We start from the raw sequence: 25,157 nt of genomic DNA, 5'->3' as shown, positions 1-25,157 counted from the left end.
GATGGCCAAAATTAGAGTGACTAAATTAATGGAGGCCTGAGAAAAAGTGGTAAAAAAATATTTGGAAAATAGCATTACGTAAACTAGTCTGGATGCTGTGCGAGAATTAAGGCTGACAGGCCCACTGTTGAACTCGCCATTTGTCTTCTCAATTCCAGAGGACGTAAAAACAATTGAGGTAAGATGGAGATACTACATGTCATGTATGTACTTTCATATTTTAGTATACACTTTTCATATTAATGTGAAACTCCTGTACTTCTCTAAGTTCTCACAAAAACAAGCATCTCTCTAAAATGTCCATGGTGCACTGAGCGTACCGCAAGTTTTTCAATTTACAAACTCTTTTCCATTTAATTCCATTTGTGTCGTGTTAATTCTCCTCCTTTCCAGACCAGTGTGGTCACAGCTCTCCCTGCGCTGTGGAGTCACGTTAGCCATTCTAGTTTAATGGTTCATGGAGGATTAAATCACATTTACTTGAGTCAGGCAGGTCTGACTGGATGTCTTTTGTTTGACCAGATGGTGGACCAATCTAAGCTAATTCAAGTGGGAAAAGAAAACAGCCTCCACAGTCCTCACAGCATCTAGCCTAGTGGTTAGAGTGTTGGACTAGTAACCGAAAGGTTGCAAGATCAAATCCCTGAGCTGACAAGGTAAAAATGTGTCGTTCTGCCCCTGAACAAGGCAGGTAACCCACTGTTCCTAGGCCGTCATTGAAAATAAGAATTTGTTCTTAACTGAATTGCCTGGTTAAATAAAGGTCAAATAAAACATTTAGATCAATTCAAATGTCTGAAAACTGCATGGATCCAAAACTTGCAAAGGCTCTTTTCTTCAGTTTATGTTCTCATCTTCCTACTCCTTCCATACCTTCAGGTATGCCACAGTATTCTCAATTTTATACTGAACATAATCTTTACCATTCAATGCAGTCCAAACTCTTCCTATTCAAAGGCTTGAGGTTAATAATTAACATGTTGATACCAATCATTTACCAACACAGCTTTTGAAATGATCGACTCCAGTTGACATGGTTCATAGTTCTATTGAGAATGTGATGGTCTATTAACTAGATCAGCAAAAAATAATCACAGGTTTTATTACTCAAGTGATATCCTAATCTATCACCACACATTTCTATATCTCACATTTAAAATGTAATCTGAATCACTAGAGCAAGGAACTGTTCACCGTATTCTGACTGATATGGACATCAGACAAAAGTAGTTTGCATGATTTCAAAGCTGGGAGCAGGGTTGTTTTAGTTGAGAAAAATAAGCTCAGAAAGACAAGCCTCAAGAAAGACCTTTGCAAGTCCAATCTATCCACGTGCCTGATTTGCAAGTGAAATGTCTCTAAAATACAAGTTTCATTGCTTCACAACAGCACTGAGAGAGCAATATTGAAATATATAAAATATATAGTTCAGAAACAGGGTGAAACACGAGTCAACGAGGTGAAAATTATCAGATTTACGAATGTGTGAAAACATCAGCTGGCACAGCAAAAAAAAGACATCGGTTTTGCTGTAAAATATTACATTTAACCACTATAAACGAGTGGCCAATTCTCTCTTTCCCCCCTCTGCAAGAGACTGGTGCTGACGATTACATGGGGGCCTGTATTGTGAAGACTTGGCAGATTAACAACCTGACCACACACTGCTGGTCTGTAATGTACTGTACACTACACAGGAGGATGGCAGGCAGGTTGTCTGCACATGCCGTTCGTGCAGGGGGTAGGCTGCGGTGAGGTAGGCGGAAAGAAAGGCAGCAGTGAAAGGAAAGCCTCCCTCCTACACACCTCCTGCTCCTCTGCCTGGCTGGGTGCCAGGCTCCAGTCAGCTGCTGGTGTTGTTTACCCAGGGCCTCTGACATAGCGGGTCATTTAGCACCTCAGGGCCCGCCTGCCACTGGCCTGGACCTGAGCCAAAGCACCGCCAGGGTTCGGAGACGGCCAAGACTGCCACTAACAATAGCGGAACACCTTTCACTCCTCACCTCCAAGTCACCGCAGAAGCACTGTGCTTTCATTAGGGAGCACAGCCCGGTGTCGACAAGCCAGGATTAAACTCAGACCCGACCCGGACCACCCTCCACTCCGGTCTGTTCAAAAGACGGGCTATGGTTACTAAATAGTCAGTGATGTTAGTGAGAATTCACTCACTTCCAGATGGAGATAGAAATGTTAAGTTTAATGACGAGGCTCTGCTGTGACATCGGAGCTCAGCTTGGCTCTGCTCCCTGGCTGCAGCTGGTGGAGGCCATGGTGGAGGCCTTTGTTTCACTCTGCCATTTCCTCTCATCTGTCTGTGCGTAGGGGGCTTCATTAAAGAGCAGGTGTTGAGATATGTCAAAGTGGGAAGGATATGGTCGCTGAGGATGAAGAGAGAGAGAAAAAAAGAGGGGGAGCAATAGAGGGGAGAGTGGGAGGGGGGCTTGCGGTTGCTGCTGACTGATCAGATTACACCAGCCATCAGTAGCTCCCTTTCCATTAGGGGCCAAGGAAGTCAAATCCACCAGGGTCGATTTGGTGGGGGAAAGGTGTGATGGCCCTAATGGACATGCGCCTTTTGCATTTAAATGTGAGAACTTTTGCCTTACAATTCAATTGATGGAGAAGGGCAGTGTCACTCAGTGCTGATGTGCATGAGGGTTGTTCCAAAACAGACGGTCCTTTGCATCAACTGCTGGATGAGCCATTTTTTTCAGGTGCATTGCAGACTTCTCTCTGAATGGGTGGTAAACTTTGTGCTCAGCATTGCAACTGATTCGAAATTGAGATCAGATGTAGTTGATGATTTAAGCAAGCCATACTCTTACTGTCATTATCAAGAACACACATTTAAAACATCACTGACAAGGCTAGGGTGGCAGGTAGCCTAGTGGTCCAATTCACAAATGCATACACTATTGTTCAAAAGTTTGGGGTCACTAAGAAATGTCCTTGTTTTTAAAAGAAAAGCAATTTTTTTTGTCTATTAAATAACATCAAATTGATCAGAAATGCAGTGTAGACATTGTTAATGTTATAAATTACTATTGTAGCTGGAAACAGCTGCTTTTAATGGAATATCTACATGGGCATACAGAGGCCCATTATCAGCAACCATCACTCCTGTGTTCCAATGGCACGTTGTGTTATTTCTAAATGAGCCCAAACTTTTGAATGGTAGTGTATGTTTTTGCGCGATATTCCAAAGAACTATAATCTAGTTGTTTTTTAAAAAACTTCTTGGTGACAGGGGGCACTATTTTCACGTCCGGATTAAATGCATGCCCAAATTCAACTGCCTGATACTCATCCCCAGAAGATAAGATATGCATATTATTAGTAGATTTGGATAGAAAACACTGAAGTTTCTAAAACTGTTTGAATTATGTCTGTTAGTATAACAGAACTTATTTAGCAGGTGAAACCCCGAGGACATTCAGATTTTTTTATTTCTTGTAGTTCCTACCGCTTCCACTGGATGTCACCAGTCTTTAGAAATTGCTTGAGGTTTTTCCTTTGTGTAATGAAGAAGTAGCACTGTTCAGAACGAGGGTAACTTCAAGTGTACTGTTAGATAGAGGTGCGTGACCAGAAAGCTAGCTACAGTTTGAATTCCTCCTGTGTTGAACACAGATCATCCAGTCTTCAATTTTATCGATTATTTACGTAAAAAAAATACCTAAAGTTGCATTTCAAAAGTAGTTTGAAATGTTTTGGCAAAGTTTACAAGTAACTTTTGAGATAATTTGTAGTCACGTTGCGCAAGTTGGAACCGGTGTTTTTCTGGATCGAACGGGCCAAATAAATTGACATTTTGGTCCTTTTGTTCAATTAATTCTGTCAATATATATATATATATATAATATATATATAATATTTGTGATGTTTATGGGACATATTGGAGTGCCAACAGAAGAAGCTCGTCAAAGGTAAGGCATGATTTATATTTTTATTTCTGCATTTTGTGACGCGCCTGCAGGGTTGAAATATGCTTCTCTCTTTGTTTACGGAGGTGCTTTCCTCAGATAATAGCATCGTTTGCTTTCGCCGAAAAGCCTTTTTGAAATCTGACATGTTGGCTGATTCACAATAAGTGTAGCTTTAATTTGGGACCTTACATGTGTGATTTCATGAAAGTTTGATTTTTATAGTAATTTATTTGAATTTGGCGCTCTGCATTTTTACTGGCTTTTGGCCAGGTGGGACGCTAGCGTCCCACATATTCCAGAGAGGTTAATGCGTTTATATCCGCATGTTGTCTTCCCATTTACATACGCACCAAGCTCCTCCCCCCGCCACTAACAAAAATATGAGAGATCACTTCTTCTCTGACAAGCGGTTTTACCTCGCTCTTTCTTTGCATTTGAGGTTTGGTCCAACAGAATCACTCATATGGACAACGAAACACATTGAGACATTATTTTACTGTAATAAAGGTGAAGTAAACCTTTCTAAATGATACCCTTTTTCATGTCTCAACTCCTCATATTGTGGTTGTTTTCAATGAACATTGACTCTGGAAATGTCATGCTCAGTTTGTCACGTGTGGCATTGCACTACCACGTACTGCTAGGAGCATTTCAGCCAAAGACTGTTATACTAGCTGTTTTATAAATGTGCAATATGGCAACTAGTTCTCATTCTGAGAAATAAGGTAGGCCACTTGACTTCAACATATGAACAAAGTGGACAGGCTAGCATGCTGTTCAAACAGAGACGGACAGAAGGGTGTGTCCATAACAATTCAAATGAACAATAATTAAATTATTAGTGGATTTTATGGTTGTGGAAAGCCTAGGTATAATTTCACAAGCGGTGAATTCAATAGACTGCTGACTGTTTGAAATGCAGCGTATTTTATCTTTAACTGTTCAACAAAGCTTATTTCGAGAGAGAATGTATTGTAATCAAGATAATTAAATCACCCCAAAAAAGGAGGTTTACATAGACTTAGATTAGACTTAGACTTAGATTTCTTGTTAACGAACTATAGTTTTGGCAAGTCAGTTAGGACATCTACACAAGTAATTTTACCAACAATTGTTTACGACAGAATATTTCACTGTATCACAATTCCAGTGGGTCAGAAGTTTACATTTACTGAATTGAATGTGCCTTTAAACAGCTTGGACAATTCCAGAAAATGTCATGGCTTTAGAATATTCTGATAAATGATGTCAATTAGCCTGAGTCAATTGGAGGTGTACCTATGGATATATTTAAAGGACTACCTTCAAACTCAGTGCGTCTTTGCTTGACATCATGGGAAAAATCAACAACAAAAAAACAGCCAAAACATTGGAGACCTCCACAAGTCTGGTTCATCCTTGGGAGCAATTTCCAAATGTCTGAAGGTAACACGTTCATCTGTACAAACAATAGTACGCAAGTATAAACACCATGGGACCACGCAGTCGTCATACCGCTCAGGAAGGAGAAGTGTTCTTTCTCCTAGAGATGGACGTACTTTGGTGCGAAAAGTGCAAATCAATCCCAGAACAACAGCAAAGGACTAGCGACCTTTCGATTAGTTGCCCAACGCTCAAACCACTAGGCTACCTGCCACCCTAGCCTTGTCAGTGATGTTTGAAATGTGTGTTCTTGATAATGACAGTAAGAGTATGGCTTGCTTAAATCATCAACTACATCTGATCTCAATTTCGAATCAGTTGCAATGTTGAGCACAAAGTTTATCACCCATTCAGAGAGAAGTCTGCAATGCACCTGAAAAAAATGGCTCATCCAGCAGTTGATGCAAAGGACCGTCTGTTTTGGAACAACCCTCATGCACATCAGCACTGAGTGACACTGTTGGAAAGGTGGAATTTCTGCCCTGCTAGAGCTGCCCCGGTCAACTGTAAGTGCTGTTATTGTGAAGTGGAAATGTCTAGGAGCAACAACGGCTCAGCCACAAAGTGGTATGCCACACAAACTCACAGAACGGGCAGCCGATTGCTGAAGCGTGTAAAAATCGCCTGTTCTTGGTTGCAACAGTCACTACCGAGTTCCAAACTACCTCTGGAAGCAACGTCAGCACAAGAACTGTTTGTCGGGAGTAGAGGTCGACCGACTATGATTTTTCAACGCCGATACCGATTATTGGATGACCAAAAAAAGCCGATACCGATTAATAGGCCGATTATTTTTATTTATCTGTAATAATGACAATTACAACAATACTGAATGAACATTTTAACTTAATATAATACATTAATAAAATCAATTTAGCCTCAAGTAAATAATGAAACATGTTAAATTTGGTTTAAATAATGCAAAAACAAAGTGTTGGAAAAGAAAGTAAAAGTGCAATATGTGCCATGTAAGAAAGCTAACGTTTAAGTTCCTTGCTCAGAACATGAGAACATATGAAAGCTGGTGGTTCCTTTTAACAGGAGTCTTCAATATTCCCAGGTAAGAAGTTTTAGGTTGTAGTTATTATAGGAATTATAGGGCTATTTCTCTCTATACCATTTATATTTCATTAACCTTTGACTATTGGATGTTCTTACAGGCACTTTAGTATTGCCAGTGTAACAGTATAGCTTCTGTCCCTCTCCTCGCTCCTACCTGGGTTTGAACCAGGAACACAATGACAACAGCCACCCTCGAAGCAGCGTTACCCATACAGAGCAAGGGGAATAACTACTCCAAGTCTCAGAGCGAGTGACGTTTGAAACGGTATTAGCGCGCACCTCGCTAACTAGCTAGCCATTTCACATTGGTTACACCAGCCTAATCTCGGGAGTTGATAGGCTTGAAGTCATAAACAGCGCAATGCTTGACGCACAACGAAGAGCTGCTGGCAAAACTCACTAAAGTGCTGTTTGAATGAATGCTTACGAGCCTGCTGGTGCCTACCATCGCTCAGTCAGACTGCTCTATCAAATCATAGACTTAATTATAACATAATAACACACAGAAATACAGGTCATTAATATGGTCGAATCCGGAAACTATCATTTCGAAAACAAAACGTTTATTCTTTAAGGGAAATACGGAACCGTTACGTATTTTATCTAGCGGATGGCATAACGGATGGTATCCCTAGGTCTAAATATTGCTGTTACATTGCACAACCTTCAATGTTATGTCATAATTACGTAAAATTCTGGCAAATTAGGCAGCCCAAACTGTTGCATATACCCTGACTCTGTGTGCAATGAACGCAAGAGAAGTGACAATTTCACCTGGTTAATATTGCCTGCTAACCTGGATTTCTTTTAGCTAAATATGCAGGTTTAAAAATATATACTTCTGTGTATTGATTTTAAGAAAGGCATTGATGTTTATGGTTAGGTACACGGAGCAACGACAGTCCTTTTACCCGAATGTGCACCGCATTGATTATATGCAACGCAGGACACGCAAGATAAACTAGTAATATCATCAACCGTGTGTAGTTATAACTAGTGATTATGATTGATTGATTGTTTTTTATAAGATCAGTTTAATGCTAGCTAGCAACTTACCTTGGCTTCTTACTGCATTCGCGTAACAGGCAGGCTCCTCGTGAGGCAGGTGGTTAGAGCGTTGGACTAGTTAACCGTAAGGGTTGCAAGATTGAATCCCTGAACTGACAAGGTAAAAATCTGTCGTTCTGCCCCTGAACAAGGCAGTTAACACACCATTCCTAGGCCTTCATTGAAAATAAGAATGTGTTCTTGAACTGACTTGCCTCGTTAAATAAAGTTGTACATTTTTTTTAAATAAATATTTTTTAAATATCGGCACCCAAAAATATTGATTTCCGATTGTTATGAAAACTTGAAATCGGCCCTTCCGATTAATCGGTCAACCTCTAGTCGGGAGCTTCATGAAATGTGTGTCCATGTCCGAGCAGCCACACACAAGCCTTACAATCACCATGTGCAATGCAAAGCATCAACTGCAGTGGTGTAAAGATCGCCGCCATTGGACTCCGAGCAGTGAAAACGTGTTCTCAAGAGTGATGAATCACGCTTCACAATCTAGCAGTTTGACGGACAAATCTGGGTTTGGCGGATGCCAGGAAAACGCTACCTTCCCCAATGCATAGTGCCAACTGTAACGTTTGGTGGAGGAGGAATAATGGTTTGGGCTTTGCCCCTTAGTTTCAGTGAAGGGAAATCTTAACGCGACAGCATACAACAACATTCTAGACGATTCTGTGCTTCCAACTTTGTGGCAGCCCTTTCCTGTTTCAGGATGACAATGCCCCCGTACACAAAGTGAGGTCCACACAGAAATGGTTTGTGAGATCGGTGTGGAAGAACTTGACTGGCCTGCACAGAGCCCTGACCTCAAACCCCATCGAACACATTTGGGATGTGAGCCAGGCCTAATCGCCAAACATCAGTGTCTGACCTCACTAACGCTCAAGGCTGAATGGAAGCAAATCACCACAGCAATGTTCCAACATCTAGTGGAAAGCCTTCCCATATTAATGCCCATGATTTTGGAAAGAGATGTTCAACCAATGTCCACATACTTTTAAGGCCATATGGTCAGCCCTACTTGTACATGTGTAAAATAGGACAAATGTAAGCACCGACCAAATTATTACATATAGTGGCAGAAAACACCACATCTTTAATAACATTTGGCCTCATGTGGACATAGTGCTGGAGCTGCAATCAAGCGCACTGATCTTGGAATTAAACTACAACAGCTCCTTCCTTCCCTGTAGCCTAAGACAAAAATTACCAACCATTGGATTGGCATAGTGGACTCATCAATGACAATAAAGCAGAACTCAAGCTCTGGTCAGGTCAGCTGGTGCACATCTTTAGCACAGCATTGTCTGTCAGTCAGTCAGAGAAGTGGATTAGCCATGCGGGTTCACCCAGACCAGACCGGCCTCCCCAGGAGGGCTCTCTCCCAGCAGCCGGTGTGCCCTTTGAGACTCAGATAAATAAAGTGTCTTTCCCTGCATCAGCCCAGCGGCCCTCGCCATTCTCTTTTACAGCCCGTGTGACAATGACTGAAATGAATTAAAAGATCACCAATCACGGCCCTGACTAACAGAACAGCACGGACACCCCCAACCTCTTGTAGGAGCCCCGCTGGGAATTCTCACTGTTTGAAGAGTTAACTCTTTAATTCTGCCTGGAATGTTTCCTTTGGGTAGGGCAGTGGAATGTTGAGACAGACCAATATCCCCCTGACCCCACCCCTCCACCCCCGCTCCTCCTTCTACAACATCTCCCCCTCCATCTCTCTACTTCTAGGTTAGTGGAATATTCCACACTTGACTGTTAGGGGCAGGATAGCACAAGCGATCTCCCATAAAGGAGCCTTCCTATAAGCCTATGGTTAGATCATCTCACGAGATTAGTCAGGCTCAAGTCACCATTCTAAATCTCTGTATATCTGACACCTTAAAACAGGTTCTGTATTTGTTTTTATACCATGACAAACTAAACACAGTTACATTGAGTGCAGACTACTCTCTGATGGAAAGAATGCTATTCGAATGGTGGAGTCGGTGCTAATCGCGTGTTGCCTCTTTCACCCAAACCACTCAGCCGGGGCCCTGTGTTAATGAGGCACAACGAAGGCCCACAAAGCACTGAGCCACAAAAAGAGACAGAAAATCCCACTACAGACGCACCATCTGAAGCAAATGTATAAACACAGCGCCCGAGTCGGTTTAAAGAGTTAGAAATGCTACATCACTGAAACCCAGGTTATGAAAATAAAGACTACGGATTACAATACATAAGAAAAAAAACATCAACATACATCATTCATTAATGTGGACTGCCTGAAGCATGAAATTAGAAATGTATACAAAGCCAGTTAGTTCAAACACACTGTTAAAGCCACATCTTAAAAATCAGCCTAACACAAGAGCAACTTAAATTTAGGATATCCTAAATTTAAATAATTATAAACGTCTCAAACTGTGTTATCATAAATGCTGGCTCCAGCTATAATCTCACGGGGTAGTTGTCCACCAAAAAATCTAAAAATAAAGCTGGAATCATGGAGGCTCTGAGCAGCATGTCTAATCCCCTTAGCGCTCAGCCTATCAATCACATTAATCGCATTAGGACACATCAAGAAAGCCCAGACCATTGGACGTGTGATCTTGATCAGTTTTTATTCTGTTAGTTCCTGTATTATGAATTTAAAATAAATCTTGATGGTCCACAAAAAAAAGTTATGGATCTTATGTAACCAACGTTTCAGTCTCAGTAGAACATCAGCAAAATAATTCAAAGTGAGTTCCTGTACTGCCAGGTCCATAAGAGACATCCATCTGAGTGGACAAAAGACTGTACACTAACATTCTACAACCCCCAAATGGAAAAACAGGACTAAGCTATAATTATTCAACCAGTCTTAAAACAACCATTAGAAAACCTGTGTAGAATTAATGAGACAGCTTTCTGTTATTTTTTTATGCGTTCAGCTGTACAACAAATAGTTGTTGCACACTGGTTCCTTAAAATTGACATGAATAATTATCTAGGCCGGGAAATTATGTTGATTGAAAAAAGAAAATAAAAAAAAAACTAACTCTAGCCTGCGGCATGTAAGAAAATAAACTAAAGGCAGAATGTGTTAACTGAACTAAACACGGCAAGAATCTGGCTTGTAATAGCTACAGATCCCAAGCAGTAGCCGTCCATCCGGAACGCCTTAATGACATTGCCAAAGGGATAGGAGAACACAAACAGGATGTTGGTTTGCTAAACAAAGGAGAGGGGAGTTCAAACTGAACAAGGTAAGTATACAACATTGGAAAAACAACAGGTGGTAAGTCACATTGGAAAGTGAAGACAAACAAGGCAACATTGTGAAGCCTATAACCAGGTCATACTGACGGTGTACACCTGTACTATACCACAGACTAGGCAAGGAGGGAGAAAGGCCCCATGATTCCAACCACAGCCTCCATCGCTGAGAACTGAAGCCATGTCACCGTGCAAAGAAACCATTTCTCACACATTTCCAGTGGCCTTCACAGCAGTCTTCTGTGCAGATGCATCAGGCTGCATTTGTTCCAAATGCCATTGTCAAAATGTATAGTGGAATACATCTGCTAAATAAACTCAGCAAAAAAGAAAAAAGAAACATCCCTTTTCAGGACCTTGTCTTTCAAAGATAATTCGTAAAAATCCAAATAACTTCACAGATCTTCATTGTAAAGGGTTTCAACACTGTTTCCCATGTTTGTCCAATGAACCATAAACAATTAATGAACATGCACCTGTGGAACGGTCGTTAAGACACTAACAGCTTACAGACAGTAGACAATTAAGGTCACAGTTATGGACACTAGAGTGGCCTTTCTACTGACTCTGAAAAACATCAAAAGAAAGATGCTCAGTGTCCCTGCTCATCTGAGTGAATGTGCCTTAGGCATGCTGCAAGGAGGCATGAGGACTGCAGATGTGGCCAGGGCAATAAATTGCAATGTCCGTACTGTGAGACTCCTAAGACAGTGAGACAGGACGGACAGCTGATCGTCCTCGCAGTAGCAGACCACGTGTAACAACACCTGCACAGGATCGGTACATCCGAACATCACACCTGCAAGACAGGTACAGGATGGCAACAACTGCCTGTGTTACACCAGGTACGCACAATCCCTCCATCAGTGCTCAGACTGTCTGAAATCGGCTGAGAGAGGCTGGACTGAAGGCATGTAAGCCTGTTGTAAGGCAGGTCCTCACCAGACATCACCGGCAACAACGTCACCTATGGGCATAAACCCACCGCCGCTGAACCAGACAGGACTGGCAAAAAAGTGCTCTTCACCGATGAGTCGCGGTTTTGTCTCACCAGGGGTGATGGTCGGATTCGTGTTTATCATTGAAAGAATGAGCATTACACCGAGGCCTGTACTCTGGCGTGGGATCGATTTTGAGGTGGAGAGTCCACAATGGTCTGGGGCGGTGTGTCACAGCATCATCAGACTGAGCTTGTTGTCATTGCAGGCAATCTCAACGCTGTGTGTTACAGGGAAGACATCCTCCTCCCTCATGTGGTACCCTTCCTGCAGGCTCATCCTGACATGACAATGCCACCAGCCATACTGCTCGTTCTGTGCGTGATATCCTGCAAGACAGAAATGTCAGTGTTCTGCCATGGCCAGCGAAGAGCCCGGATCTCAATCCCATTGAGCACGCCTGGGACCTGTTGGATCGGAGGGTGAGGGCTAGGGCCATTCACCCCAGAAATGTCTGGGAACTTGCAGGAGCCTTGGTGGAAGAGTGGGGTAAAATCTCACAGCAAGAACTGGGAAATCTGGTGCAGCCCATGAGGAGATGCACTGCAGTACTTAATGCAGATGGTGGCCACACCAGATACTGACTGTTACTCTTGATTTTGACCCCCCCTCCCCTTTGTTCAGGGACACATTATTCAATTTCTGTTAGTCACACGTCTCTGCAACTTGTTCAGTTTATGTCTCAGTTGTTGAATCTTATGTTCATGTTAAATTTGCTGAAAATAAACACAGTTGACAGTGAGAGGACATTTCTTTTTTTGCTGAGTTTATGTCCTCATTCATAATCCATGAGCCATAAATGAGACCTAACAGTCACTCCCTGCTCTAAAAGCAGCTCCCACAACCTCCATCGATCGCATTCCAGGCAGCTGCAGCTGTGCAGCCAGCTCCCCATTTCCTGACTGATGCGTTGTTGGGGTGACAGTTAAATTATGCAACAGCATGCATTCAACAAACATGTCTTAATGCGTGGCCAGTAGCTAGCAGCAGCCAGCAGTACAAACCAGCAGGGCTTGGAGTTTAATGATGAGAGAGAGGCTTATCCTCCCTCCTAGACCATTAGCTCTCCCAGACTCACTCTTTCTCTGTCATCACTACAATGCAAATGAAGCCCTGGTTATTCTCCATTTTGTTGGTTAAGTCTCCCTTGACACCAGAATGAAGGAACATCAAAATACATAAACATGAAGAAACAGCAGATAATACAGCGAAACCAAAACCACCTCTAGTCTACCACTGCCACCTGTATTATCATTAGAGAATGCCCAGCTCAACCCCTCCAGTATGGAACTGCTAGGCAGAGTTAGCTATTACTGCATGACACCATCAGGGGCCAGGAGCACACACACCCAGGGCACAGTCCACAGGCATGATTATTACTCTATTAATCACTGGGAGATTACACACACACACACACACACCTGTCCAGGCACAATAACACTCTGGCCAACACTTCACGCAAGGCCTTTGTCCATCCTCTTGTTTGACAATTATTTACTCTGCTGTTTAGGGCAGGGCCGAGGTCATGACACATGCATCAATGACAGAAAACACAGAAACTCTCCTCCACCCCCCCCAGTGTTTCCCAACTCCAGTACCCCCAACGGCACACAGTTTTGTTGTAGCCCCAGACAAACTCACCTGATTCAACTCATTGAGGGCTTGATGATTAGTTGACAAGTTGAACCACAAAGTGCTTGTCCAGGGCTACAACAAAAATGTGTGCTGATGGGGGGGGGGTACTGGAGGTCTGGAGTTGGGAAACGCTGTCAGGATGTTGTACAACTGACTAGGTATCCCCCTTTCCCCTTTTAGGCTAATAGAATAATGCATAATATCAAAATCAGAGGTAGGTTGTTCCATTTGGTTTTTAAAACCACCTTAATATAAGTGTATATAATAGGCTGCTTCTAACTATTGTGACACTAAGGTTATGGTGTGCCATTGCTTTTGAAAACATTATCAACCCTCCCTCCAGAGAATCGTATTTGTTGAGGTTTTCTCCAGCCTCTTGAAGACAATACCATCAAAAAAGTCACCCTGCCTCCACTGTCCCCCTTCAACAGTGCAACCTGAAACTGCCACAAGAGATGAGCCATCATAAAGACAGGAAAGACAAAAGAGGAGAAAAAAAAGAAAAAAGCGCAGACTACTTCTCATTTGACAATGTCTCCCCAACCCCCCAGGCTCAACCCCCTCTCCTAATAAAATAACCACACCACAGATAGCCAGGCCAGGGCTCTGTGACACCTCTCCTGCTCTGATCACTGGTGGCTGTCTGACAGCTGGCCTAAACAGAGACAGGTTCGAGGTGGTCGACATGTCGCCAACCAATGACGCAGTTTTTGTTCACAGTCACACAACAATGTGGTCAAACTTAATTTCATTCAGGTTGTTTCCACTGTGATCTGGTAGTGGTAGCTAGAAGTCTACTCCACCCTCTCTCCTGTCTGACTATTCTCTGTGATAACTGTCGCCTACTCTAATTCAGGGCTCATTCTGCTGTCATTTATTTACTTCCCCTTCCATCATCGCCCTTCTGGAGCTAAATTTGGAAATAGACGGGAGTGACAGTCCCAAAGTCATTTCCCCTTTAAATAGACAGTAATGACATCCTTGGGAAAATGAGTGCAGCACAATGCTCAGTCACAGCAACAGATCTTTTCTGCCTCCTACATCTGTCAACTCCACTGCAACATGGCTTTTTATATCAACCACTGGTGGGCTGTTACACAACACATGCTACTTCCCTAGTGCTGACTCAACCATGAAGGATAGCTTGGATTCCACTCTGCATTCTGTCACGCTGTAACACAGCGGTGAGGAAATATTTACCTTCAATGAAAAAGTATACTTGGCACAGTGCTGAAACCCTTCAGATGAGTAGCACCACTACTGTGCTGTAGGATACCTCTACCTTCCCAACCCGTGTGCTGCACGTCTGCCAGGAGAGCACAAGAGAGAAATCACTGAGTGCAGAGTGAGTGAGAGCGAGCGACACACGTGCCTGGCCCTCTGCCAGTGCACACTTCTAGGATTTTTGGCAACAAAAGCCAAAGAGCAGCTCAGCCCTCCCCAGTGATTGTAAGTGTCTCACAAAGATACTGGCTGAGAGGTCTGCGTCGAAGCTAAGATTAACCCACCCACTCACAGCAGGGGCAGACGGGACAATCAGACAAAACACACAACAGGAGACTTGAAAATAGCGAAAGGCTTTCCCCTATATGACGCTTACTTACTAAGGGGACATTTGTGTTTTCATTACACAGCTTTGTGTTGACTCACTGTGTTTGGGGAAGAGATAGTACGACATCAAGGGCAGACATAAAATTCAACAGGGGATAGGATTTGGAATATATAGCTAAGAAAGGAGAACTGACATACATTATTAATAAGGACAGTAGATTGGCGGTAAGCCAAGGTGGCCTTACCTGTTTTAATTGATCATCAAAGCTATTCCAGTCGGCCTGCCCGTTGGGGGAGGAGGCAGAGTGGGGCCCTGCAGGAGAGCGGCTCTCGTCAGGCTCCTGCTTCACCCTAACGGGTGGCAATGGGGCATTCTGGGGGCCCGAGGTAGAGTAACTACCAAATGGATTCGCTGGGAGGTGGGAGGCACCCTGTTGAAGAGCCAGTGTCTGCTTGCGGAGGTACTCAAGACCACTAGCCCCTCCCTCTTCCTCCTCGCTCCCCTCATCTCCATCCATCATCTCCTCATCGTCATCTTCATCCCCTGAATCCCGGCCTCTGTCCTCCTCGTCCTCCCTCTCTGAGTCCACACTGCTCTGGTTAGAGACCCGGGACAGTGGGCCTCCTCTGGGTATCCCTGAACCACCTCCAACCAGTGCCTTGCCCATGAAGCCAGCTCCAGAGGCCCTAGCCGCAGCTAGGATGGCCTGCTGCGCTGCTACCTGTTGGGTGTACATGATGTGGGCCTCGCGGAGCCGCCTCTCCTTGCGCTCCATCTCCAGCCTGGCCTGCTGCTGGCGCTGCAGCTGCTCCATGACAGCCTCGAGCTTCATTCCTCCTGCCGTGCCTGCCTGAGGATAGACACCCCCCAGACCACTCTCCTGTGACATGCTGGGCTGGGAGAGAAAGTGAGAAAGACATCAATAGTCAACCATAAACTAACAACTCAAATTACCACTGGATGTCTGGCTTTCCCGGTTCTAATAAAAACATGCATAACACAAAGTAGATTATTTAAACATTTTTTTAAAAGTCCTATCTGTCAGGGTTTGAGTTAAGTCACCGCCAGACTCAGTACAGTAGGCTACAACAAACCATCCACTTCATGAGGATAACATGGGTAAGTTTCAACATGAGCACAATAGATGAGGGAAAGGCTAATTGGTATTGAGAAAGGGGGAGAAGATAGGCAAAATACTGTCGATAAACAAAAAAGTTGACTGCACGGAAGATATTGTATGGTATGCAATAGCTGGTGCTACACGTGATTGTATTTAAAAGCACAGTAGTAAAATGCAGGACACATTTGTACAGAAGTGTAGCGACAGGCAAATTACACACTGTTCAACACAGCTGCACATAATACAGAAGTTACAAGACCACGTTTCGTCCTGTAGATAGATCTACAGCATATTGCATTTATGCTTCTTATTTCAAAAAATGAATTCGAGTTAACGCATAACAATCAATTGAAATAGATATGCATCACTTTAAGAATGAGCCAGAACAATATAAACCGAATACGATTTTGACAGAAACATCTGTAACAATAACAACTTAGAAAAAATGGTGAAACATGTTGCCTCGAACAGTTGTTTCTCATCAAAAAATATACAATTTAGCTTCAATCCGAAACAAGAACCAACCCAGATGTATACTACATTCAAAATGAGATGATTGATATGGTTAAAGTTTGAATATAATTTTTTTATCCAAAACACATAGGCCTACAGCCTCTTCTTTCCTATTCGTGCAGTATGTCAAAATTAGCTTTCAGGGTGTATATGGCGAGGCTCCAGCAAACGTACATGAATGAGTAAACAGCGTATAGTATAATATCTGACTAGTTTGTAGGCTACGCACATAGAAAAAAGTATATGTATCTAAATGATATATTAGGGGCGCAGATACAGTGCATGAAAATATGCATTTGATCTATTTTATTGGGTTTTTCACGATACATTATAAATAGTCGGATTTACAACTGTAATTAAAACAGGAAATTGGCAATGACGTACGCTAAACTATCAAAACCAAACAGTAATAAGGATTTCAATAAGGAAAAAAAGTGTTACATTTGATAGCCTCGTGCTTTTAGCCTACATTGCACTGCAAATAAAATGTTCGCTACCTCGCTCCTATGCTATGACACAACCGAGACCTAGCCAGGGCACAGCGCCAAACAGTGGGAAACAACTCACCATTTGTGCCTTGCTGCTACCGGAATTGTCCACCATCCCTCCTTGGTTATCTTTTTCCCTCTTCGCTGGCACGGTTTCAATCACTTGTAAACACAGAGAATTTGTGCATGCACGGGGGGGGGGGTCACATTTGTCCACCAGCTGATAGGCGGAATGTTGGCTGTGTAACTCTCAATTGTATCTTTCTCCACTTCTTTTTTTAATTTAGCGAAAGACGGACATGAAATATGTCCCGATCTCATATCTCGAAAGCTTGCCGTTGAGGTAACTCCCTTGACTCGATTTTCCTTCACTTGAATTACACCCCCCGTCTAGGCGTACAACATCATTAGGGCCCGCCCAGTGACAGCAACAAGTTCCAGAGTTCCAGCGCAGCGTTGGCTGAATAGTTACTATGCGTATGCAAATCTCATGAGAATGGCAATTTTATGAGAATGGCAATACTTGTCACAGTCCATACAAACTAGAGCCTATTAAATAGTACATAATAGATCCCGTGCCGTTATGCGGACAGGCTTTTTCCCTCAGTACAATTACATTTAACATGTGGATAACTTGCCTGTTGAATAATTAGCCAGGTGGGAGGCCAGCCCTACATTTTTGGCAAACAATGATAATGCAAAGTTTAAATTATTTAATGCAATTCCCAGATAAAAATGAGTCCGATGAGCAGTGAGCTATAAAATAGCCTATAGTGGTGCATATAGTGGTGCATGTACGTATACGCAAGTAATGATAGTCAATTGGCTACTTCCCTCGACATTATATTATATTTTGACAACTCAATTCTGCCCCCAAATGGATGTGGATGGTAATGCTCTGGTCAGGTACTATGGCCCCACTGTCTGTTCTTTACGTTCAGTTAACGATCTATTTATTCCACAGAGCGTCGACTGGCTGTGGGTTTTCGCTCCTCCCGTGTTTTTGATTATGGAATGATGTAGTAAAGAACTCCCCTTACCTGGTTGTCTAGGTCTTACTCGAAAGGATAAACCAGCAGACCAGTTTTGATCTAATCCAACCAACCTGCTTTATCAAGTTGTCTTTCCAATATTTACCTGTTTTTTTTTTAACTAGGCAAGTCAAGGTAAGGTAAGGTAAGAACAAATTCTTATTTTCACTGCCTTGTTCAGAACGACAGATTTTTACCTTGTCGGCTCAGGGATTCGATCTTGCAAACTTTCGGTTACTAGTACAACGCTCTAGGCTACCTGCCGACCCGTAATATACCAGAACAACATAAACATATTCTGCTTCCTCAACGCTGTACATCCAAACTCTTCTACATAACAAATATTTATTTGTAGCACAGGAGCGAGGTAGCGAACATTTTAACAAATATTTGACAGAGATTAGATTGGTAGCTCTCTGAATTCTGTGAGAATAACTTTCAATGGTGTAACATCCCCTCCAGCAAACCAGAAGAAAATTACAAAAGGACATGTGTATATTAATTAATTATATTGAATATAGCAAAAACAATATTTATAATCAAATAAAAATAGTGTTCCCTTTACATAATAATATTTCAAGTTAATGCATTTAGCACTCAGTAACACTTGGTATATTGTTTTAACTAGGATAAGGAAGCAGATTGTCCCATTAGTTGCATAGTACAGGCTAGTACAGGCTAGTGCAGTGTACTGGCTACTGACTGCACCGGATGGTGATGAATCCAATATTTATCTTAGTGATCTCTAGTGACACAGGTCAAGCACTCAATGGCTGCGTTTAAACAGGCAGCCCAATTCTGATATTCTTTCTACTAAATTGGTCTTTTGACCAATCATGCCAGATCTCTCCAGTCAGCTCTTTTTCAAAGCTGATGTGATTGGTCAAAGACCAATTAGTGAAAAATATCAGAATTGGGTCGCTTGTGTAAACGCAGCCAGACCAACACACACTTCCACATTAGGTCTGCACTAGCAAACACACTTATCTTTAGCCACACATGTAAGGGCTTGAGTGATGAGAATCACCCATTCTAATGCTTGACAACACAGACAGAATTCTTCAAAATGTTTAGTGTACTCAATGTACTGCTTGCTTTTAAAACCAGAAGATACCAAAACACTAACATTAGGGTGGGAAACTGTACAATTTGCTGAGTGACATGCGAGAGAGAGCGAATTATCAAAATGTAACAGGCTTGTCTGTTTAGATCGCCTTCTGATATCATATGCATGTCCCTCTGAGTATCTAGTAACTACTATACATAGTAGACAGAGAGGATCAAGTGGGTTATTGTGTTGTTGTGTACAGCATTGTCAGGAGGTAGTGGTTAACCTCAGTGACACCATGGGCTGTAATGTTACTTCTAACACGCAGGACAAGATTGACCAGAGTTCTCATTGCTGTAACATTACAGTAAACAGTGCCATTTTGTAACCCTTTTACATAACTTTTTTGGGACAAAGCATTGGTAGGCAGCCTGACATAAGAGTAAGTGCTAGTATCCCTATATCTTTTAAAGCATTAATTCATATACAAGTAAACCATGTAGTGTCAAAGACACCTAAGGGTCTGAGGTTAGACCCAAGATTAATACCAGGGATTTACAACAAAAACAGGGAATTTTAGGAAGATGGATTAAAAATTCCAAATCAATGAAGCTATAGTTATGGAATGTTCAGGTTTGTTTTCAAAGGGCTTACTTTGAAAAAAAGTGAATTGGAGCAAGACAAGCTTGCAGAAAAAGCTTTAGCCTTCAAACCGCTCTAGGACATTTGCTGTATGCATATTACCTTGCATATAAATGTTATATGTTTAAATAGACCTGGGAGTGATATGTCAAAGAGGACAACAAGACAGTGACCTTCTCCATCAGGTGAATGAGTGTAGTGCATGTCTAGAGATGAATCACCCTGCACCTGTCTATTGAGAGGGGATGCAACGTGGTTAGCATTTAATCTAGTTCCAAAATAACACAGAGGTCAACCTTTGGGGTGACAGAGAGCCCTGCTTGGACAGTGGCTAAGGCTTTGGATGACTTCAGTCCATGCTTAAGGTTAGTTAGGGTGTAGAGAGCACTGCAAAAACAGTGGCTAGCCATTTAAAGTGTTAGGGGGGTTCCATGCTTAGACAGTGGTAGGGTTTGGGTAACGGGAGGCCTTGCTCGACTTAAACAGTGGCTAAGGTCAGGGTAACAGAGGTCCAGTCTTTAAACACAGAGCTGCAGGGTCAGCCAGGTCACAGCACTAAGTGCCCTCCTCACTGCACGGAGCACGACGGGTCCTCAGCGCAGCAGCAGGCTGAGGAACCCATGGCTTTAGGGGGAATGAGGTCCAGGTCCTCGTCGTCAGGGATCTCATCCAGCCGGTATCCATCCTGCAGCAGCTGCCTGCTCAGGTCTGGGTGCACCTGCACAGAGGTCAACAAGTCAGCCGTGGAATAACAATTCAAAAAGGTATGCGGACAGGAGGTGTAAGAAACAGGTGTGAGGATAGGCTGGATATTTCTTTAATGTTTTATTACACAGCCTATTTAGGCAATAATGGTGTATACTTGCATTGAATCTTGTTTAAATATGAATACATTTGTAGTTGACTATAAAGGGACAACTATTTGAAATGGAAACTGAACCCTGCTCCTGATAGAGAACACTGCTGCCCAACGAACAAGCCTTTCTATGTAGAAGCATGTTCTGAGAATAGTATACACTGGACACACTCACCTCAGCTGAAGAGTATCCTGAGGAATACTGCTCAACATCTAGCTCATCATCACTGCAAGGTCAAGACAAGATGTCATTAACTCTTAGGCTGGGATTCAATCCGATTGAGGATTTGGACAATGTGCCACTTAAAAGGTAATTTACAATTGAGTGCTAGACGCCCTGGTTACAGACCCTGGTTTGATTCCAGGCTGTATCACAACCGGACATGATTGGGAGTCCCATAGGGCGGCACACAATTGGCCCAGCATCGTCTGGGTTTGGCCGTCAATGTAAATAAGAATTTGTTCTGACTTGCCCAATTAAATAAAGGTTCAATAAAAAACTTCCTAAATAAACATAGGGCTCTTTAGAGATTGTCTACAGTCAGTAGTGCTTTGCCAATAGTGTTTGCCGGAGAGAGTACTTAGCACCTCTGAACTGAGTGCCAGCCATAATTTGCACACTGTCAGACATCCACCAGCGTGTGGTCCCTAAAACGCAGCGCACCGAACGATTGGCAGATCAACATTCGGTGCCATGTGTGTGGTCCTTTACCTGTCTGATTCCAATGCTACCAGTGTATCTTCAGCGTGCTGAGTCAAAGCGGCATAACCTTTGTTGAACTTCACACTTCTACAAGAGGAACAAGAAAAACTTCAATTTTAACAGCTCGAATACCTCAAATTCCATTATGCTTGCATGCACACATACAAACATACTTCTCCCTCCTCTCCTCTTACCTCTTTCCTCCTTGCCTGGGCTGTTGCATGACTGGACCCCCTGAGGTAAGGCCATTTTTCTTCATTGCTTTGCGGGCCATTTCTCTGTGTTTCTCTAAAGCCAGGATTCAGTCACATGCAGAAGAACAACACTTTAAATAGAAACATAGGCTATGACAACACTGAAACATCACAAGACTTTAAACAGGAATTGTGTCAATCTAGGGCAAGGAATGCACTTACGTAGTTTCATGTGAATGGCTGAGGCTTTGGACATGATGTAGGGTCCCCTCTTCTCCAAAGGTCTGATGCCCCCATCTGTAGCCCTTGGTCTTGAGCTGCTGCCAGTGCCAGGACCCTTAACATGTGAAAATCAGGAATGTATGAAATAGAGGTCGACCGATTAATTAGGGCCGATTTCAAGTTTTCATAACAATCAGTAATCGGCATTTTTGGACACCGATTGTGGCCGATTACATTGCACTCCACAAGGAGACTGCGTGGCAGGCTGACTGCCTGTTACACGAGTGCAGCAAGAAGCCAAGGTAAGTTGCTAGCTAGCATTAAACTTATCTTATAAAAAACAATCAATCTTAACATGATCACTAGTTAACTACACATGGTTGATGATATTGCTAGTTTATCTAGCTTGTCCTGCATTGCATATAAATCGATGAGGTGTCTTAATTTCTCATCGAATCACAGCCTACTTCGCCAAATGGGTGATGATTTAACAAGCGCATTCATGAAAAAAGCATTGTCGTTGCACCAATGTATACCTAACCATAAACATCAATGCCTTTCTTTAAAATCAATACACAAGTTTATATTTTTAAACCTGCATATTTAGATAATATTGCCTGCTAACATGAATTTCTTTTAACTAGGATAATTATGTCACTTCTCTTGCGCTCTGTGCAAGCAGTCAGGGTATACGCAGCAGTTTGGGCCGCCTGGCTCGTTACGAACTGTGTGAAGACCATTTCTTCCTAACAAAGACAGTAATTAATTTGCCAGAATTGTATATAATTATGACATAACATTAAAGGTTGTGCAATGTAACAGCAATATTTAGACTTAGGGATGCCAACCAGTTAGATAAAATACAAAACGGTTCCGTGTTTCACTTAAATAATAAACGTTTTGTTTTCGAAATGATAGGTCATTAATATGGTCAAATCCGGAAACTAAGGCTCGTATTTCTGTGTGTTATTATGTTATAATTAAGTCTTTGATTTCATATTTGATAGAGCAGTCTGACTGAGCGGTGGTAGGCAGCAGCAGGCTCGTAAGCATTCATTCAAACAGCACTTTCGTGCGTTTGCCAGCAGCTCTTCGCTATGCTTCAAGCATTGAGCTGTTTATGACTTCAAGCCTATCAACTCCCGAGATTAGGCTGGTGTAATCGATGTGAAATGGCTAGCTAGTTAGCGGGATGCGCGCTAATAGCGTTTCAATCGGTGACGTCACTCGCTCTGAGACCTTGAAGTAGTTGTTCCCCTTGCTCTGCAAGGGCCGCAGCTTTTGTGGTTCAAGCCCAGGTAGGGGCGAGGAGAGGGACGGAAGCTATACTGTTACACTGGCAATACTATAGTGCCTATAAGAACATCCAATAGTCATATTTATATGAAATAGAAATGGTATAGAGAGAAATAGTCCTACAACCTAAAACGTCTTACCTGGGAATATTGAAGAGTCATGTTAAATGGAACCACCAGCTTTCATATGTTCTCATGTTCTGAGCAAGGAACTTAAACTTGAGCTTTTTTTACATGGCACATATTGCACTTTCACTTTCTTCTCCAACACTTTGTTTTTGCATTATTTAAACCAAAATGAACATGTTTCATTATTTATTTGAGGCTAAATTGATTTGATTGATGTATTATATTAAGTTAAAATAAGTGTTTATTCAGTATTGTTGTAATTGTCATTATTCAGAATAAATAAAAAAATTAAAAAAAATTGGCCAGTATCTGCTTTTTTTGGTCCTCCAATATTCGGCATTGGCATTGAAAAATAATAGTAGGTCGACCTCTAGTATGAAATGTCATGGCGGGTTCTGTTACAAATAGAGGATCCCCGGAAGACCACTACTGGAAAACAGCCTTGCCCTAACGCTGCTAAACAACTAAAATTTAGCCCTGCTATTAGCCTCTCATTTGAATCAAATAGATAACTAGCCGAGTATATTGCCACCAATTTAGAAAATGCTCATTTTTTTAAAATAAATGTTTCGCTCCATTAAGTAATCCAACAATGTTTACGCCTGCATTTTGTCTATTTAAAATCTTCTCACATTGATTGACACAGGTGAGTGCCATCATGACACTTCCCAAAGTGTCGCTCAATGAGAGAAAGTTTTAAATAGACAAGATGGCGGCATAAACATTGTTGGATTTCTTCATGGAGAAAAACATTTTAATAATTGAGCATTTTCTAAATTCAAATGAACCACCTGCAACTGGTCATGTATATTTAAAATATACTTCTTTGCCCAAATCGAGACCAAAAAAAGGTATAGTCAAATAAAGGTTAGTTCAAATCTATGGCGGAGGTTTGTATGGGGCTGTCCTGTAACGGACACCCAAAATCTTTGGTTATATCATAAAATCAACAGTGTAATGTTTTGACTTCAGTCGTGTTGTGTCCTTAACTTTGCGAAACTCTTCCGTTTCAATTGCTACCATAGCTATGCTTATGCAAATAATTTTCATATTTCTTCTGTAAGAAACATGGAAACCATGTTTGTTGTTGATACCTTTCTACCTATTCTGCTCCAGCCATTACCATGTGCCCTTCCTCCCCAAAAAGGTCGCTGGTTCGAATGCCCGAGCCGACTAGGTGGAAAATATACCGGTGTGCCCTTCAACAAGGCACTTATCCAGAGCAATTAGGTTTAAGAGTGTCTTCTAAATGACAAATGTAAATAACGTTCTCATTATCTGGTGTACAATCTGTAGCTAGTATGGTTAGCTTACACAAAAGTAGCTAGCTAACGTTCGCAGTAAACGGTAAATAACAAGCCAAGTAACGTTATACGCTGAGAGAATGGTAACAAGGTTGGCTGTCATTTGAAAACAGAGTTGCCAGATATCAGATTGCGTGTTGTTATTGGTTAGCCAGAACAGTTACCGGCGTCAAAACTTGGGACTCGGGGACTGCAGCAAGGAGAGTATCCCTCTCCTGTTCCTCCATAGTGTTGTTCATGTTGGTGGGAATGTTCACGCTTTATACGCTAAAACAGGCATGTTGACTGTATTTCCAACTATCCACGAAAGGACGTCTTATCGCTGCTGTCTTTTACTCCTGCTAGCTAGTCTAAGGACCACTTCCGCTTCCTGTCAACAGAAGCCTTAGACTACTTTCACCGTCCTTCCTTCATCCCTACCCCATGACATCAGAAACCACAAGGTGGGAGAACTTCAGTGGTAACAAACCTTTCTGGTGATCGTATTTTTATTTAACCAGGAAGGGCTCATTGATATTTGAAATCTCCTTTTTAAGAGCTTCCTGGCCAAGAGAGTCAGCACACAATTACAGACATGAAAAACTACAAGTAATCTTGTAAAAACCATAGAATTCACAAGAGTATAACAAAATCATAAAGCAGCTAATTAAAAACATTGACAGGTCAGAATAAGCCTCAATCCTTTATCGACGATTTAAAAACACCAATTGGG

The 25,157-nt window shown here is 42.3% G+C and overlaps 2 protein-coding genes across 3 annotated transcripts in view; both read right to left on the bottom strand.

The window, feature by feature from the left end:
* The window catches only part of LOC110526363 (AT-rich interactive domain-containing protein 3B), an 80,507-nt gene extending 62,322 nt beyond the window's left edge, over window positions 1-18,185 (bottom strand). Inside the window, exons 1-2 of one of the 2 annotated variants that reach the window (XM_021607268.2) lie at window positions 17,101-18,185; window positions 15,145-15,795 (exon numbers count right to left, since the gene is read on the bottom strand). In XM_021607268.2, coding sequence (XP_021462943.2) covers window positions 15,145-15,795; window positions 17,101-17,136 — 687 coding nt within the window. In that variant the 5' untranslated portion in view covers window positions 17,137-18,185. The remainder of the gene's footprint in view (window positions 1-15,144; window positions 15,796-17,100) is intronic. The other variant, XM_021607267.2, reaches the window with a different exon arrangement.
* A 193-nt stretch (window positions 18,186-18,378) lies between these two features.
* LOC110526360 (protein FAM219B) lies at window positions 18,379-24,866 on the bottom strand. The gene is made up of 6 exons (XM_021607265.2): window positions 24,610-24,866; window positions 21,718-21,832; window positions 21,496-21,589; window positions 21,311-21,388; window positions 20,774-20,825; window positions 18,379-20,460 (listed from the first exon to the last, which is right to left on the bottom strand). The coding sequence occupies exons 1-6, from the start codon at window positions 24,682-24,684 to the stop codon at window positions 20,311-20,313; spliced, it is 564 nt and encodes a 187-aa protein (XP_021462940.2). The 5' UTR covers window positions 24,685-24,866; the 3' UTR covers window positions 18,379-20,310.
* Between the last annotated feature and the right edge of the window lie 291 nt (window positions 24,867-25,157).

This window comes from Oncorhynchus mykiss, chromosome 6 (assembly GCF_013265735.2).
Source record: "Oncorhynchus mykiss isolate Arlee chromosome 6, USDA_OmykA_1.1, whole genome shotgun sequence".
NCBI classification, from domain to species: domain Eukaryota; kingdom Metazoa; phylum Chordata; class Actinopteri; order Salmoniformes; family Salmonidae; genus Oncorhynchus; species Oncorhynchus mykiss.
The sequence above is the reverse complement of the archived record's forward strand: the minus strand, read 5'-3'. Positions and strand labels throughout refer to the sequence as shown.